The sequence below is a fragment of the Dryobates pubescens genome, chromosome 11 (assembly GCF_014839835.1).
Source record: "Dryobates pubescens isolate bDryPub1 chromosome 11, bDryPub1.pri, whole genome shotgun sequence".
In the NCBI taxonomy this organism is placed as follows: domain Eukaryota; kingdom Metazoa; phylum Chordata; class Aves; order Piciformes; family Picidae; genus Dryobates; species Dryobates pubescens.
In genome coordinates, this window is record NC_071622.1 from 24,872,020 (window position 1) to 24,890,619 (window position 18,600).

An 18,600-nucleotide genomic window follows, 5' to 3' on the forward strand; every position below is an offset into this window, starting at 1 on the left:
CTTTCCCCTGTACCAGAGGAAAAGAGGAATTGAGAGAAAGGAGTGTTAGTTCTTATCTGAAGGTCAGCCAGAAGAGTTATCTCCAAGGCGAAGCAGAACAGCCAAGAAGAGAAAAGTAAAGTAATGGGAATGGAAATGTAATGTGAAAAGTTGTTATGATACAGCTGCTCTTATCCCAAATATTTTGTCCAATGAATTTGTTTAGAATAATATTTTGTTTTCCTTTTTACACCCAATAGTGATTTATTTATGTTTTTCTACTTTTCTGCTTGAAATCTGCAGCTAAGTTTTAAAGACATAGCCTAAAACTGCCACAATCTGCCCCTTCTAAACAATTTCATTGGCTGCTCATACTATCCATCTAATTTAAAACAATGTCTACAATAAGTAAATAAAGTTCATAGTCCATTCTGGCTGTCCTCAGATGTAGGTGATTCAGAAGTCCAAAAACCAGGAAACAAGAAAACAGAACGCAGTTTGTCTCTCTGCAGACGAGGTGAAGAAAGGAACAGGGACTCTCAGCTGACATAGGGCTTTCAGGGTTCTTAAGGTTTGTGCACCATAGATTGCGCATGGATTCTTCCTTTGGGCGAAATGGTGTATCTGTACAACACTCTGAATTCAGACTCTCTTAGATAAAGTTAGATTTCTTTGTGGAATGCACTGAAATTCACCATTCCGTTGCATTACCCAGTAAGTGTGACCTGGACCTTCAGGAGAAACCACCCCTTGGACAGTTTAGCCTCTTCTGAAGGAGAAAATACCCAAACAGTTTTGCCCAACACATGCTTTTCTCTAACAACAGGAACTCTTATCACCTTCTACCTTTCATAGCAAATCTGAGTGTGCAGGTCCAGCATTCACTGAACCTCTACTATTTACACCCAATAGTGATTTATTTATATTTTTCTATTTTTCTGCTTGAAAACTGCAGCTAAGTTTTAAAGGCATAGCCTAAAACTGCCACACTTACATAAACTATCTGTAGGAGTATCCTTATAATAAAAGTGCCTGTGGTTACTCATGTTAGCTACACCCAGTTCTTCAACTTGCACACGAGGTAGTAATGTACATTAAGTAGCAAGCTGGTTTCCGTCTAAATACTATTTCTCTTACAAAAAAGGATTCTTTCTGGAAGGATAGTCTTTGAAGCACTGAGAGGTACACCTTTGCACCATTCAACACTGATATGCTCCTATCAATCTAATATGTACACCTGTTGCTTCTTTGTGTTACTGTACTCTAGTGTGCTAGCTGTTTGGGTTTTGTCTTAAATCATTCTAAGACTTTGTTACTATATGGCCTGTGTCATTGCCAGATGCCTTAAATATTCCTGCTTGCAAAGCTGTGCTATAGCTTAACTATGCCTAACAAGGCACCTTCAGATTTGCTGAAGTTAATAGAGTGGCCTGGAACTGGGACAGTACTCTGGATATACTAGCAATGAGGATGTATAGTTTTTGTCTCATATTGCATCATTTTTCTTGGTTTCTGGCATCTCTTTCTGCTCTTAATTATTCTTAGGAAAGAAAAAAGGAAAAAAGTATTTGCATTTCATTCAGATTGCTGGGTGAAAATACGGTGTTTAGAGTCACTGGAGATAGTGGATTCTGTCCAAACATTTGACTGTTTAAAAAAACTGCAGATTATGCTGAGTATACTGAAGTCTTGGGCATTAACTGGATAAGAAGGGAGATGAAATAGTTTCCTAGATAATGGAGTCACAAGAAAAAATCTGTTCTTTTGATTTATAAAAGATAGTTGGCTGTGCATCGGTCAGTTTGGTAATATAATGTCTGTCTAGCCTTAAGCTGTCAGTTAAAATGTTTTAATTCTCTTTCCACCAGGGAGCTGATGTTTTGTATATGTCCACATGGTTTGAGGAAGGAGAGGAAACTTTTATGTTCCTTCTTCTATCTCTATACTGTAAGTGAAATTCCAGACTTGTGGAGCAGTGAGTTGGTAGGATTCCTTTTTGCTGAAATTCTGTCAGGCGTGGTTCAAAGCCGATACATTACCAGCCCCTCCCATTTTAGGGCTGTATTCATTAATGTGTCTTAGTTTCATATGGGTCTGTATTTATAATTCATCATGGTGAATATAATAGGGGCGGAAGAGGGAGTATCTGAATTAAGAGGATTAGACAGTGGTCTTAATTTATTTGCAGCTTGTATGATAAGCCTGATAGCATAGGATGTGTTAGGCTGTCTTTCCTGTGTTCCATAGTGATTACAAGATCAGCAGATCTGCTTTATCAGATTCACACCTGGTGGGTGTGTCTGAGGTAGTTGTCTATAAAGCTCAGCTTTCCGGTTCTGTCCCTTAGGTTCAACCCTTTAGTGTTTGCTGTACGCAGTGCTTGGGTCTTAGGCTGTGCAGTGCGCTTGTGTGCTGCTTGTGCTGTAGATGCTAAGCCAGTCCTTTAAAAGAGCCCCATGCTTTATTCTAGGGCTATCTGCTCTGTATGTAAATCCATTAGGACAAAAAAGAGAATATTGCACAGGAGGTATTGTTCCACATCATCATTGACCCTGAACAAAACCTCAGATTCTCTTCATCAGTGAAAGTGGTATCTGTGTGCTGCAAGCTGATCAGCTTTTGAGCTTCTGTCGAAAGTGGTGCAGAGGGGAGTTTCAAATTAAGCTGCAGAGAGTAACCATACTGCTCTTAGTACAGTGGTTTTTTATATCTGTTCTCTTAACTAGTCACTTACTGTGCTGAAGGTGTGAAAAAATTAGCTTTTTCCCAACATGGCACATAGTTATTTTAAGGTTTGTTCACAGGGTACTACATATTAGTGCAGAAATGCTAATGATGATATTTTTTTCTATGTAAATTGGAAATTAAACCTGATACAGAATTTAGCTTATCTGTTTGTTTATTTTTAGGAGTCTATGTTAATTGAGGTATATTTTAAAAATAGTATTGAAGAGTAAAATTATGGTTTGTCTAATTCTGCATGTGTTTATGTGGTGGTTTATACTGAAAGTCTGGAGCCAAGCTAATGTATATTTTAGTAATGGAATCATCAGTCTGTTTTTGTTGTTTAGTGTGTCTCTTTCTCCATAGAGTATGCAGAGCTCTGTTTAATTTTTGATAATCCAGTTTGACCTTCTTTTCAGTTTTGAGTTTTTTTTCCACCCATGCTCCATTTTTTTCCTGAAAAGAAAGTTAGACCTAGTTCACCACTGGGAAATTTGCTTTAATCCTGGGAGTCTGTCTCTGTAGCTAATTATCCTAAGGAAATACAATTTGTGCAATTGGTCTATCTCTATCCATGCCTGCCTTGAGTAAATTTGGAATCTTTCAGTCAGTGTTGTCTTCATTTCTCAGATGCTCCTTTCCTGTAGCTTTGTGAAAAACAGCAGATGGTTAGGGAAGGCATTACTTGATTGTCTCCTTTAGGAACAGGCAGAAAGAATCTGTTAGATACTGTTTGTCAGTCCTCAAGTCAGCAGTCAGCATACGTCAGCCATATAGCTAGCTGTTGGTAAACAAAGCAATACTTCTGGTCCTCTGACAGACTCCAAGAAGAAAGGTGTGGATTGAGGCAAGGAAGCAGTGAAGCTGCTTCTCTGTCTCCAAGTATATGGTGATTACTGGTTCTGTATATTGCTAAGAAATATCAGTATGAACTTTGTTACTTACCAATTAATTTTCACTTGTGTGGGAATATGGTATTCTATCAGAAATTAAAATAAAGAGACCTATCCTTGGTGTTCAGTGTAACTAAGAACTGCAGGCCAGTTAAAGTGATTGTCTGCTATTGTGATGAAATTCATAGTAGGTAATGAAATTTTTCTGAAATGAAAAATGCCTGAAAACATGAAATGCTTGTCCCAAAGTTGTAAAAATTAGGAAAATCAGCTCGCATAACAGGTTGTTGAACAAGAAATTACAGCTATTGTTTTATTGCCATCAAGGACTTGAAATATACTGAACAGAACAGTATAGAATTAACCAGGTTGGAAGAGACCTTCAAGATCATTGAGTCCAACCATCCAGCACCAACTAAACCATGGCACCAAGCACACCATCAAGTCTCTTCCTAAACACCTCCAGTGATGGTGACTACTACACCTCCCTGGATAGCCCATTCCAATGGCCAATAACTCTTTCTATGAAGAACTTCTTCCTAACATCCAGCCTAAACCTCCCCTGGCACAGCTTGAGGCTGTGTCTTCTTGTTGTCGTGCTGGTTGCCTGGGAGAAGAGACCAAACCCCTCCTGTCTACAACCTCCCTTCAGGTAGTTGTAGACAGCAATAAGGTCTCCCCTGAGCCTCCTCTTCTCCAATTTCAAACAGAATTGAATATGAGGGAATATGGCTTTATTCTGTAATTTTTCTTGAGAGTGAGTAAGGCTCATTCAAGTCTTACCACTGAACTGAATCAGTGATACATGTGTGCTGTTAATGGAAGGTTGAGCAGTACTTTGGTGAGCATCAGCCATTAGGCCTTGGGTCCCTTTCTGAGAACACTGATAATAATTGTAGGAAAAATGCTGAATAAATGCAAGCATGGTGGAGTTTCACTTCTTAGAGTGTTGTTGTGTGGGATTCCTTTCAGTATGTAACATTAATATTTTACCATATTTTAAATATTTTTAGAATTCCATTGTAAAATTTGTAGAAGTTAACAGGTTTATGTAATTTCAGAGAATCAAGTTAATCAGAGTTTAGTAAGGAATTCAATCTAAAACCCCCTTGCCATGCAAACCCCAAGCTTTTGTATTTATCTAGCTTCTATATAAATATTTGATTTAATAGAAAAAGAATAAAAAGGTATTTTTTGGCAGTGCTAAGTACAGGTTTTAGATAAAGCATTGAAATGAGGCAATTAGCTCTTTACTGATGGTTTAATTGAAGATCCTTTAGCTGTTTATAGATAGAGTGGATAAACCCTATAGCTGTTTATAGACAGGGTGGATAAACCCTTACTATGGCTCACCTTTTCTCCTAATAGAAGAGTTGATAAAGTGCATGGTTTGCTTATTGTGGGGTATAAGCTGGCTGGTACATTTCATTCTCTGACCTGTTTTGCTTTATTTGATTTTTGGTGAGAGATGATGGTGTTTGGTTTCGGTATCATACCACTGTGTAATTAGTAACACCAGTTTCGTTTTCCACTTCTGGAGGAGGCCAAATCTTTCTTCTCTGTGCTTTTCTGCATTTTTCTAACATTTCAAAATCTAGGGCTGCCTGCATTTGACAGCTGGAATAGCAAAGCTGTGCTTTTTAAAATGATGTCTGCAACTTCAGTTTTGTATTTGTGCTTTCCTGAAGGGAAGCTCTTTAACATGGATGTGGATTTTTCACTGTTCAGGGGTGTGGACAGAATAAACTCAATGCAGCTGTTTTGTCTTAGCTTGGATATTTTTCCTAGTGAGCGCCAAGTGCTTTTTTTCATGCTACATGAAGTTTTAAGCTTGTGAGAAAGTCTGTTTTACAGCCAGTAGAGTAGAATTTCTCCAGATTTCTGTTACTTCACTGAACTTTTCTGCTGAAGTACTGTGTCCTCTGATCACCACCAGATCAGAAAAGGCTTGATTACACAGAGGTATTCTGAACAGTTCCATCAGTTGGGAGAGCAAGGCTTGGTTTGCTGCAGTGTAATCCTTCCAAAGCCAGTTTACACCTGTGGAAGTGTTCATTGATTTCCACCTCTTGAATTTTGAGTGCACCATTCTAATCAATGTGCTTGCAAGTGTAAGCAGTAAGCGAACATTGGCAAGGCTGAAGGCATAACTTAACATCCTAATGAGTTATGGGTAAGGGAAGCGAGATAGGAAAACCAGACCCAGTAATTTTGTTGGATCTGTGATCATGATGTGTTGCCCAACTCGGGTGAGTCAGTGTCACCATCCCAAGTCCAGGAATGTGCCATGTGACCAGTAAGGAGGGAAGAAGGCAGGAGTTGTGGTTCCAGCTGCTTGAAGATGGTGGCATAAAGGAGATGAAGATAGACATGTATTTCAGATAAAACAAAGCCATGAGCTGCTAATGTGAAATGTAATGATAATTAACTTTTAAAATTAAATTTGGCTTTTAATTTAAAAAAAAACAACACCTTCTTAAACGTCTTACTGAATTTCCATCACAGTGTAAGTACACAAGCAAATTGCCACCCTCATTATTCCATGATCCATGGCACTTGTTGAAGTACACACTTCATAGCTTGCTGTGTGGTAATTTGCATGAGTGTATTCACCTGTGGAAGAGATCTTTCAATTCCCTTGCATCTGATGAGCAGTAGGAATGTTCATGGGTGATTGCTGGAGATTGGGTGGCTTACAGCTACCTGCTTGTATGAGTTATCTGATCTGAGGTTCGGACAAACTTCCGGAGAGTAAATACCTAGAACACATCTTCCCAGTCTGTGGGTTGCAGTGGTATTGTAAACTGTATGTGTCACACTTTGTGATTGCAAAAATATACCTACACCCACTTGTGGATGCCAAATAATTCTAATGGTGAGTGTGGAAGGTCAAAACAGACCATCCACATTCTTGCAGTCAAACATCTGTTAGAGGGTGCTGGCAAAGCAGAGTATGATTGGAAACATGAATCTTCATGGCTGCTGCTTGATAAAACTAATGAGACAAAAAGGCATGACCCACAATGACAATTAAATACAGAGAGGGTTGCGTTTACTTCTGGTGACAGTTTTAAATAAGAGCTCTCTCCTTGTCTTTTGACACGTCTCTTGATAAAATATACATTCATCAATTACACAACCATATGTTTACTTGAAAAGGAAGGTAATACAAGCATTGAGCAATAAATACATCAACTCTTCTACTAAAAATATGCCTAAAAGTGGATAAATCTTTGAATACAGAGTTTTCTTTTCTGCTAATCTTTTCCCTGCCAGCCTAAATACATCAAATGCATGTTGGCTGCTTCAACCCCTTTGAAGAAGAGTTTTTATCATATGACAGTGCTGCAGCATTTTAGAATGTGAGGCCAGTTTAAAAAAGCAATAAATACAAGCAATAAAACAATAAAAGAAAAACAGCAAACCCTACAAAATCCCCAAACCTCTGTACCTCCCCCTTTTCTTTTGGGAGCAGGAAGGGGAAAGGAGAATAGAGCTTAAATCTTTGCTGTCTTCTATGCTCCTAATGTTCCTGGTGGAATGATCTCCAGAATGGATGACCTCTAGATGGGATTGTGCCAATGAGTTCTGACCACTGTGGGACTTAAGCTTACTATCAGTTTCAGTGTTACTGTTTACATATAAACCAGTTTGTGATCTGTTTTATCTTATGCCTTTCATTCTGTAGCTTTCATGCTTTAAGCTGTTTGCTTGGAACTTGGTGAACCAAAGAATACTATAACAAGAATAAATTAAAGTTTCCAACAGAAAAAGGATCATTAGGTTTTGTTTGTTTAACCTCCTTTGCTTGCTTGCTTGCTTGCCTACAGGAATTGTCACATGTATATAGAAGGCTTTGGCTCTGGCTTTAAGTTCTTGATTGATGCTTCCTGCTTAGTATGAGTAGTATTATGCTTTTACATCATCTGCAAATGGTTATGAGTTATTAACTGACTATGAGACTTAAAGCCAAGCATCTTGTGTGTTCCCTTTGCAGAAGCACAGCCGAATGGACCTTAAAGGGCCACAGATGAAAGAACTTGAACACGTTGCTGAAGGTTTAAGATGTATCTGACAGTGTCCTAATCTTAGTAATAAAGAAGAGTTTTTCAAAAGGAGCTTAGGATATCTTTACTCCAGCTTATTAATATACATACTAACTGGAATGGTGTTCTGACAGCAGTTCTCCATAATAAAGTACTTACCCTACTACAGAACAATATTATTTTCTCTACTGATAATGCAACTCAATGGAGGAAAATAATGTTTTGATAAGCATGCCTGAGGATCGTTCCTTTCATGTGCGATACAGGTAAGACTGTATTAAGTTTATTATGGATGAGTAAGTGCTATTAATAACAGAACATAAACCAGTTGTAACAAATAGTTTGCTGACTCTGTTACTAGTGTTATTAAAACTGAAAGCTAAACCAAATTTACTTTTTTTTTCAATTTCTGAACTATGAAGCTTTCCTTTTGTTATGCAGTAGATGATACTTCTGTAGTGACATGATTGTATAGTATTGGAAACGTGTGGTAACAGTAGTGCATGACTGTATTTCTTTGTGTTTCTGATGGAATGATATGAAGCATGGTCTCTGCATGATAATATTCACTCTCTCTTCTTCTGTCTTTTGGTCTGGATATGCAAATTATTGAGACTTGCCTGATAAACTTCTCCACTTGTCCCAGTTACTGCTTTTGTGAACAATGAATTTTTAGGTGCACTGTGACCTAGAGCAGTGTTTTCCTTGCTTAAAATAGAAGAGATTTGATTGAGAGACAGGAACTGCTTTGATATCTTGGACTAAAAATGTACTATTATTGCAAGTTGAGAGGATATGTGATTTGCTTTCTGACAGCATTTATAGTTTTCCTTCTGGAATCCCCTTTACAGACATAGGACAAGATGTCAGCATTGCACACTCGCTCTAATGAACCTGAACAACAGAGGCATTGTGGGGTGTGTGGTGTTTGGGATGGCTGGTGTTTGGAAGGATAAATCTTGTAGCTTGTTCAATAGGAAGGGACAGCGGAACACTGAAAGTATTGTTTCAGAACACATAGAAAGCATCATTCTTGGTATGTGCTCTCCCCCCGCACTGCTACCCTGGTCATCCTTGCTTTGGAGGCCTTTTCCTTGCTAGCTAACAGGAACAAAGCACTACCTTTATTTGTCAGGCATTACATACTATGGCTTAAAATGAATTCTGAAAATGTTCCAGCAGCGTTAGCATGCTGTTGGATTGGTTCTCTTCCATTGCATAGAAGTACAGCGTTAGTTCTGCTTAACAGTGTAGTCAGCAGGAGGAACTTTTCATGGACATTAAGAAAATTAGCAAACTGTATTTTATTCTTTGTTCTCTTTATTTTGCTAAAATATTTATATGGTGGTTTTGACAGCAGGAATCCCTAAGTGTGTGAGCATCATATTTCTTCTTTGCTAAGTGTTTCTTGACCGTATCCAGCTCCCAGCATTCCTGTAACACACTTACCCATGCTGCAGGTCTTGATCCTCCCCAGACAGCTGCAGAAGATCCTTGAGCACTCTTTCATAAAAGCAGGAGCTGTTCAGAGTACTATTACAGAAGTAAATAGAAGAAGAAAGCAAGGAAACCAATTGTCTGCTATGAATTCAAAAAGCAAAAATAACTTCAAAAAGTTGGCGAGCACAATTGGGGTACTTCGTGCTGTGTTTCAGTACAGGCTTGAATGATGCTGGTTAACAACAAAAACATTAAACCTTTCTGTAAACAACTGGTTAAGCCTTTCTGTAAGAGCAGTAATCTGACGAACATTTTAAAATCATCAGGGTGTAATCCTTTTAGTTTCTTTTTAAACATTAAACTTTTAAAAAATGTAAGCTGCAAATTCAGTATATTCAACCCAAAATTTATGATGACTTCATAGCTGTAATTTGGGCAGATTTTACTTGGCTGCAGTTTCAAATCTTAATTCAGGAAAGAATAGGTCATAAATTACTGGTGTTATCTCTCAGTATTCAAAAGGTTTTTTTATCTACAAGTGTTGTCCCAGGCTCGTTTGTCTCTCAGACTGCTCTTTCTTCCCACTGGTCTTCCAACAGAACTTTAAAATGAAGCTGGTGGCCTAAGGAAAGGCTTTGCTTTGTGTCTGTTTCTTACTGTGCAAGCTGTTCCTTTCTCCCCACAGTAGCTGACCAGCTGTAAAAATACTTATGCTGGTGTAAGAAAATGATTAATTTTTTTAAATTATGTTTTTTTTCCAAGTGACTGAAAATAAAACACTGAAGTTTTTAAATGCGACTAGTAAGTGATCTATAGAGTAAATATTTGTAGAACTTGCTTATCTCAGCCTACTACATTCATACATCAAAACCTTGTACCTGTTCTTGTCCTGACTGGAGCAAAAGAATCTGCAATTCAGGTGTGTCGTTTTTTTGAGTACCTGTGTCTGTTGTTTTGTTTCAGAAGTTTGCCATCAATTTTAGTCTGACTAAACACAGCATAACAGTGGAAGTGTAGTTAAGTTATTTTTGTCAGTTGTATGCTTCTGCTTTACTATAAAACCCAAGAATTAGGGCAGAGTCAGAAATAGTCATCTTTACTATAGGATGCTGTGGCATCAGTAATTTTATGCATCTGAACTGAAGATATATAGGGTAGGTTTTGTATCTAGGCATGTTATGCATATTGACATGTTCCATAACGTGTTCCACGAGCTTTCTCATCTGTCTTACCAGTTTTCTGTTCTTGTTAATACGAGAACAGCTGAAGGAAAGGAGACTTCAAAATTGGAGAAAAAACAACAGGGAGATTAGGATGGAGGCATGTGCATAGAGGTTATATTGTTGTAGACAGAGATTCCAAAGAGAATGTGAAGGTCAGAGGAGAACAAGGCGGGGAAAAAAAGGAAAGAAGGAAAAAAGAAAAGGAAGAAGAAAATAGACTGGGGAGGGGGGGAAGAAGGGGGAGGAAAGAAAAGTGAGCCAGGCAAGATAAAAAGCTTAGAGGGACAGATAAGGATGAGGTAGTTTTACAAATGAGGAATTATTCAGGAGATGCCAGCTTTTCAGTGAACAGGTCCAGGCAACTATAAACAGCATAACAAAATGAATGCCTGTATGAATATTTCCACACTGATGTCTGGAAGAACATTATCCTGCTTAGCAGGATAAGAATTTCATTAGAAGTAGACAGATGAATGGGTCTTGTTCCCCTCACTCCTCTGCAGATTCAATGTGTCTTTTGTTTAGCCATTGGGTGTTGAATAAATAAGTAATTCAGTTCAGCCTGGGGAACAGAGAAAGTAATTTCATATGCTCCTTGTAACTATTTAATGACTTCCTAAAACATTGATAACCTTGCCCTGGCTAGCCTGCTGACATACTATTTAACCATTAGTAGTGACTATTAAAACAGTCCAAAGAGGTGATGGATTTTTGACTGGAGAACACCAATGTACATTTTTGGTTTTTCTTTCAAGTGCTGATTTTCATAATGGACCTTTTAAGTAGTGGAGGGAAAAAACCCCACCAACCAAACCAAAACTAAACTTTCTTGGAGTCCAATTTTGTTACTTGATGGATAAGCCTAGCAAACGTTTAAAATAACTGAATGATGTCATAGTTCTTATGTAATGCAAATAAAATACTAATATTTGGTACCAGGAACTGTGGAAATGAAGATTTCTCTTTTTTCCCTGTTCTTTATTTTATGGCTTATTTAGGCTTGAAATTGTAGAAGCTCAGTAAGAATGGATCCAAATGGAATTACAGGTTTAATTTGCTCTACAGATTCTGGCAGTCTGTAAACACAGTCTTTCTAGTGTTGCATTCAAGAATAGTGTTAAATTTTGGGTTTTGTTTACCCAAACAATTGCTAATTGCCATTCTCATTTATTTGCTGTAGTTCTGGTTGAATTGACACACTCTGTAATAACAGTTCATTTTCCTCAGACTGGGTATAAGCTTTATTGTTATTTGTATTCTGTATGGGAAAAAAAAAAAAAGCCCAAACCTTTAATTTTTATAGGTTACAGTAAGTCTGGAGTAGCCAAGTTGAAAGATTGTGTTTCAAGTTCCTTGGTGAAATGGTAGCACTGCCTTGGCATTTGGCAGTCTTTGGCATTGTGTGAAACAAACTGGAAAATTACCTGTCCATAGCATCCCCTGGGTACTGGTCTTTGTGTCTTTCTACACTATGCTTTGTCCTCACTGATGAGGCAGCCTTACAAAACAGGAGTCCAGTGTAGCTTTCTGGTTAACATTATGTCATATACATGTTTTGCTCTACCTTTTGCAGCTGGTCAAGCTAAAATCTAAAGAAGCAAATGTGGTTCTGTAATGGTCTAAGTCTTTGTGCTAAGGAGCACCATATTTTCTAGCCACCACTTTAATTGGACATGTCAGTTAACATGAGGTGCCCGGAGAACACCTCTTCAAATAGGATTAAGATTACCCAATGAAGCCTTAAACCTTCAGTTGCTGATGGTGTAATCATTTTTGCCTGTACTTAACTGTACTTAATAATTTCTGCCCTTTTCTGACTTCCATTCACCACATGCACAATGCAATAAGAGCCAGGTTGCGTGCTCCAGCAAATGGCAATTCTTTAACTTGTTTGAGAAGCATTTCCAAACCTAAAAATACTGCTTGTGGTATGGATAACCAACCTGAGAAGTTGGGCCTGAGAAGATCTTCACGCCCAAGTTCTCATTTACTGTCTTCATCTGTACCAGCTACCAAGCAGATAGTATTTTTGATTGCGAAAGTTAAACATGTCTGTCATCTCGTTGTGCTTAACTTGTGGAATGTCGAAGACCAGCAGGTATGGTACTGTTTTGTGTTGGTAGCTTATTTTGCTTACAATCCAAATTCTTCCTGTTCTCTTGACAAAAAGATTTCCTTCTAGCACAGGTTCCAGTAGAATGTTGTGGAACCCATTTCTGTCTGATTTAGAAAAACATTAAGAATTGTAAACGTTGCAGATATGTTAAATACAGCATCGCTGTGTCTTGTTAAAACTGCTGTCTTCTGGTGTTGCTTTGGAAATAACTTCTGAAACAGGAAACATTTGATTGCCGCTATTACTGATCTCTGCATATGAAGGGAAATTGTTTTAGCAATCAAATTCTATAAGTGGTTTATTCTTATCAACAGGTAAATACAGAATTATGACTTAATGAGGATACCTCTAATTACATAAGATGCTCTTTTTAGGAGCATAAGCCCTCATGCTTACTGTGTAATCCATCTTGAAGAAAAATTCAACACGATTTGCAAATTTACAGTTGGTGTCCATTCCTTGGCACTATGAACACACACTTTTTTGACACAGAATATCTTTCTTTTATAAAAATCTTTTAAAATTAGAATGATTGCATTTTGCTGAGCACCTGAAAATGCATGAACCTTGAAAAATCTGGAGAATGATACTGCTTCATATCAAGACCCTGGAATCTTCTTTTTCATCTCCTTTCCATTCCCTCTGTCCCATCTTGGAACTGGAAAGCAGGAAATGGTTGAATGTGATTATTAACACTGAAATGTGACCTTTTGTACACTTGAATTCACAGTAGCAAAAATATGTCTGAACGCTTTTTGCTACCTGCGATTCTGTAACGGATTCTTTGTTCATTGTATAAAACGCAGTGTGCAAATTCTGCTAGAGGTCAATTCAGGAGTATCTTTTTTCACTGCTTGCAGTATTTTGTACCTGTGTAATGATTCAATTATGTGTAATAATAATCTCATAATAAAAACTATTCCCATGGCTCCTGGAATGCTGGCATCTCAGTAACTTGAATTGACATTTTGTTCTTAATTCAACCTGGATCATTTTTCTTTACACTCAGAGTTTTCATTGCAGTGCCACTATGGGAAATCATTAAGTATTGAATTATGTAAGAAATTTTTTTTGGGAAAATAGTAATGGTCTTTGGTACACAGGAATATTTGAACTTTTTTTTTCCATGTGACATTTTGCAGGTGACTGTGGCATCAGTCTAAAAATACAAGTGCTTACATACTTCATAATCAGTATTTGCCAGGAATAGCTTTTAGGTTGCTGTGCTGAAATTACCTAGATGGTGCAAGCTCTGCAGTTTTGAATCCTACAGGTGCTACGTATGGACAAAGCTGTGCTTGGATTTTCTCCCTGGGATATAAAGAAAGGAGAACATAAAGCTGAAGCCATTTGTTCTTCACAGCTGAAGTTGCACTTTCCATTTCCACAATAGATTCTGGGACATTGTAGTGCCAAGCTTATGGCTTGTAATGTGGTACTGACTCCCTGTCCTGAATAAACAGAGACCCTTGAGTAAAATGACTTCTTTAGAAATGAGGCTGTTGGACAAAGTACTACATCTAGAGTGACTGGTTCTTTTTTTGTACTTAAATTGTGCAGGATGGAGGCTTCCTGCCTAGAGCTGGCTTTGGAAGGTGAGCGCCTGTGTAAAGCAGGGGATTGTCGAGCTGGTGTGTCTTTCTTTGAAGCAGCTGTTCAGGTTGGAACTGAAGATTTAAAAACACTCAGTGCTATTTACAGCCAGTTAGGCAATGCCTATTTCTACTTACATGAATATGCAAAGGCCCTGGAATACCATCACCATGATTTAACTCTTGCAAGGTAATCATCTGTCTTTCTTTAACCACCTTCTGTATTTCATCCTATTCTTGTGAGACCAGCAGAAAACTGTTCATCTTCCTACAAAATCCTGCTGTTACTACTGGATAATGAGGGAATGTGTTGATAGCAGAGGCCCCTTAACCTGGTAGCTAATACTTGTTCTGGCACAATAATCCTAGCACAAACTGAGGCCTCACTGGGTTTGTGGGTAATTAACTGGCCTTTTTAAAACATCCACCCTTTCTTTACCCTTTCCTGTTCCTAAAACAGTCTGTCTGGTTCTCCAGGATGTTAAGCTGGCTTTCTGTTAACTAGACAGAACTCATGTTTCTCTGTGTAAAAATCCCAATATTGTGACATCTAAACTCCCCATGTAGAAGTTAATATATGCATCTGACTACTAATGGTTTAGTATAAATCCTAGAAAAGACACAGGCACCCAATGTACCTCACTTCAATTTTGGCACAAATCTATTCTTCCCCCTGCCATAACTTGCTCAAGGGCTGCAGCCCTGTGGGGACTTCCTTTGTTGTGTTGTTCCCCAGTATCACACTCTGAGTGGTTCAATGTCAGGTTTTTGCCTTAGCCTCATTCATCATAAAGAAATATGCAGTGTTACCTCAGAGCTTTCTGTGAGACCAATGTGCTTATAAACAACACAAGGCTATGACAGTCAAGTGAAACATCTCTTTCTGATGCTGGGACTATCTTTCTACATAATCTTCCTAAAATAAGGATTAGGGTTTTTTTATATACATGTTAAGTAGATAATCAATACCATCAATACTTGCAGTTGCACAAACAGCACCAACCAAATGACATGTCTGTAACCACAACTGAATGTCTTTGTGAGTGCATTTTAGATATGAACTGACTGTATATGCATCTACATGGTTGTCACCTCTATTCATAAATTCTTCTAATTATCTACCATGCACTGATTACCTGCCTGCTTTCAAATTCTACACTATTAACTGAGTGCTTTGCTGGTGCAATTTTAGGACAATTGGAGATCTACTGGGAGAAGCTAAGGCTAGTGGCAATCTGGGCAACACCTTAAAGGTACTTGGGAATTTTGAAGAAGCTATTGTTTGTTGTCAGAGACATCTGGATATTTCCAGAGAACTTAATGATAAGGTAAGAATTTCTTAGGAATCTGGGAGTAAACTGCTAATCCACATTACTGAACTCTGTTGTATTGGTGATGAGTGTGCCACCTTTTCCAGGGAAGTAGAGAGCGTCTGCTAGTCAGTTATCTCTTCTAGGCAGCAATAATCTGTTAGTTGTAAGACAGTAGTTTGCACCTGGAAGATGGTAGATGACTAAATACCATGTTTTCTGGTTGTGTTTTTTGTTTTAAATTTAATTTTAAATGAAAATTGCTCTCAAGGATTATTATGTATCGTGCTCCTCAAAAAAGTAGTAGGTGGCAAAACAATTTGATCGAAGAATGTGACTGGGTGGGAGTAAGGTGGGTGGCAAGAAACTGTTCAGAACGGGCAGAACATATGTTGACAACCAGCTAACAAACTTTTTCCCACCTGTGGATTTTATTACTAGTTTGACACAACTGAAGTGTGCCTTACTTTACTTTTGGCTTAGGTTGGAGAAGCAAGAGCACTGTATAACCTGGGAAATGTGTATCACTCTAAGGGGAAAAACGTAGCTAGTGCTGGGACTCACGATCCAGGGGAACTTCCAGATGATGTGAAAAATGCTTTGCAAAAAGCTGCAAATTATTACGAGTGAGTAGTAGCTTTAAATATTGGTGATAGAGAGAATGCTGCTGTCTAGTTCATTAGGTTATTGGGAGATCTGTGGTGTGATGAATTAACCTGTGGCACAGAATAGTGGTACTGGTGGATTTTTTTTCCCCTTTTGAACTGGAGAGCACATTATATTTTGTTAGTCCTCATTTTCAGTGCACCTCTTACTGCCTGGCAGGCCCTTCTCTTATGTTGGAAACCAGCAGTACTCTTGACACCAGACTGAGCCAACAGCTGTACCTGTAAATAATGCAGCTCTGTAACTAGAAGAGGGCGCACTGCACTATGAGGGTGATGGAATACTGGAACAGGTTGCCCAGGGAGGTGGTTGAGACCTCTTCCCTGGAGATATTCAAGGTGAGGCTCATGGTCTAGTTGGGGGTGTCCCTACTGACTGTGGGGAGGTCAGACTGGATGACCTTTGGAGGTCCCTTCCAGCCCAGACCATTCTATGATTATAGGAATGCAATTCAGTTCCTTACAGGAAATGACTCCTACTTATTGAAAGATTTATGGTTGCATAAAGGCTGTTAAATAGACCAAAGTAGAAAGCCTCTACTTTTTACTTTATGAAAATAGAAAGATTAAATAATTAAATGACTGTGAGTTAAAAAGCCAAATCCTTGTAAGTCACTGGTGTCCTTCTCTGTTCGTCCAAACCAGGGAAAACCTTACAATAGTGACAGAGCTGGGAGACAGGGCAGCACAAGGACGCGCCTTTGGAAATCTGGGAAACACACACTATCTTCTGGGCAACTTCAGGAGTGCAGTTCTAGCCCATGAACAGGTAAATGCTGTGCCAGTCAAGAGTTCTGTTCTAGTGATCTCGCTGCCTCTGATCTTAGTCACCTGTATAATGATGCAAGCTTTCAATCTTACTGACACAGCTTCAAGTCTGGCTGTTCTTGTCAAGCATTGCTGGCCTAAAGAACAGATGGAGATGCACGGTGGGAAAACTATGTGCATTTCTGAGTGCAAGTATGTGTTACAAAGTTTGCAATTTAGTAACTAATGCAATTGTTTCACATTTTAAAGCGTCTCCTAATTGCTAAAGAATTTGGTGATAGATCAGCAGAAAGAAGAGCCTACAGCAACCTCGGCAATGCCCACATCTTCCTGGGTGAATTTGAAACTGCCTCAGAATACTACAAGTTAGTTGACTGTTTATAAACATACTTTATACCTCTTCTTGGACAGTTTACTTCTGTTGTGCTTGGTCCTTCCACTGACTGTAGAGCTGCCATTATTCAAAATCCACTTAGAAAAGAGCTGCATTTGTTTAGCAAAACCCTTGTTTTCCCCAAGTCGTTTAACTAGTCTGGTTCTTTCAAGGGCAGGGCAGCATTAATCTTTTGTATTTTCTTTTTTTGTTGTTGCTTTAAATAGATTCTTCTCAGCACTGTACACAACTTTCTGTTGATAGGTGCTTCTCTTCATTCTAGACCCAAGTCTTAGCTCTTAGCAAGTTATGTAGTGGTCTGAGTAACCGAGATGGACAGTTCTCTCAGGTCTACTCTCCAGCTGAGACAGGTGGTGCATGTCACCAAGATTTTACATATTTAGTCACTATTTTCAATTAAGACCTTTTGTCTCTATCTCTGCACCACTAACCAGTCACTGCTGTAACTTGGGAAAATACAAGCATGGCAAAGACACCTTTTAGGTGTTATTAGCATCTTAGGTGGGTGTCAGAGCTTGGTGTGTACAGGTCTGCCTCACTCATACTGATGGTGACTATACTTATTGTAATGTTTGTTGTAATGTACTGAACTGTTTCCAGTGTATGCTGTCAGGAAAACTGCTAGAAGGTATTGGTGAAGCAGTAAGTTAAAATCAGAAGATGCTGTTTGAGGGATCAGTCTGCTCTCTCATTAAGTGTCAGTGGAGATAGGTTGCAGTGGAGGGGAGTGGCAGAAACTCAACACTGAAGAGCAGCTAATTTGCCTGCCTGCTGTCCTCATTTAGTTCTATTTGTGTAACTGATTTCAGTTGCACAAGTACACTTCCAAACCCATCTCCTTATAGTGATTTTTGAGGTGACCAACCCTTTCTTTCAGGAAGACCTTACAGTTGGCTCGACAGCTTAAAGACAGAGCAGTGGAAGCACAGGCCTGCTACAGCCTTGGGAACACATACACTTTGCTTCAAGACTATGAAAAAGCAATTGATTATCATTTGAAGCACCTTGTGATCGCTCAGGAATTAAATGATAAGTAAGCCCTAAGAGACTGTTTAATACATGCATGACACTTAAACCAAATCCTGTTGCCTCTAACTCTGCTATCATTGTTCTGTATGTGAAAACTGAATTAATGGGAATTCCCTACAACACTGGGCTGCAGTTTTCATACAGGGTGAAAAAAAGACTCGTGAAAGTACTGCAGCTAATGAGGCCGAGATGGACACGGAATTGACGAATGACTGACTACATCTTCTGCCAGCAGTATCTTTGTAAATGAAGGGAAAGCAGATCTGTTTTCTATGACTTCATTATAATCATTTTGCATACCTTCACAAGAGTGTCTCCAGCTTTTCCACAAGTTAAGATGATGGGAAGGGATGGGGAAAGGAGAATAATACAGCTGTTCTATATAATGATTTCTAAGGCCATTTTTAAATAACATTAGGTA

At 38.6% G+C, this 18,600-nt stretch overlaps 1 protein-coding gene across 3 annotated transcripts in view; it reads left to right on the plus strand.

Annotated features, from left to right (window-relative positions):
- Positions 1–18,600, plus strand: part of GPSM2 (G protein signaling modulator 2) — a 29,749-nt gene that overhangs the window by 4,126 nt on the left and 7,023 nt on the right. For 2 of the 3 annotated variants that reach the window (XM_054165582.1, XM_054165581.1), the window contains exons 2-8: positions 7,594–7,908; positions 13,982–14,203; positions 15,206–15,341; positions 15,807–15,949; positions 16,634–16,757; positions 17,006–17,121; positions 18,028–18,183. In XM_054165582.1, coding sequence (XP_054021557.1) covers positions 7,847–7,908; positions 13,982–14,203; positions 15,206–15,341; positions 15,807–15,949; positions 16,634–16,757; positions 17,006–17,121; positions 18,028–18,183 — 959 coding nt within the window. In that variant the 5' untranslated portion in view covers positions 7,594–7,846. The remainder of the gene's footprint in view (positions 1–7,593; positions 7,909–13,981; positions 14,204–15,205; positions 15,342–15,806; positions 15,950–16,633; positions 16,758–17,005; positions 17,122–18,027; positions 18,184–18,600) is intronic. The other variant, XM_054165583.1, reaches the window with a different exon arrangement.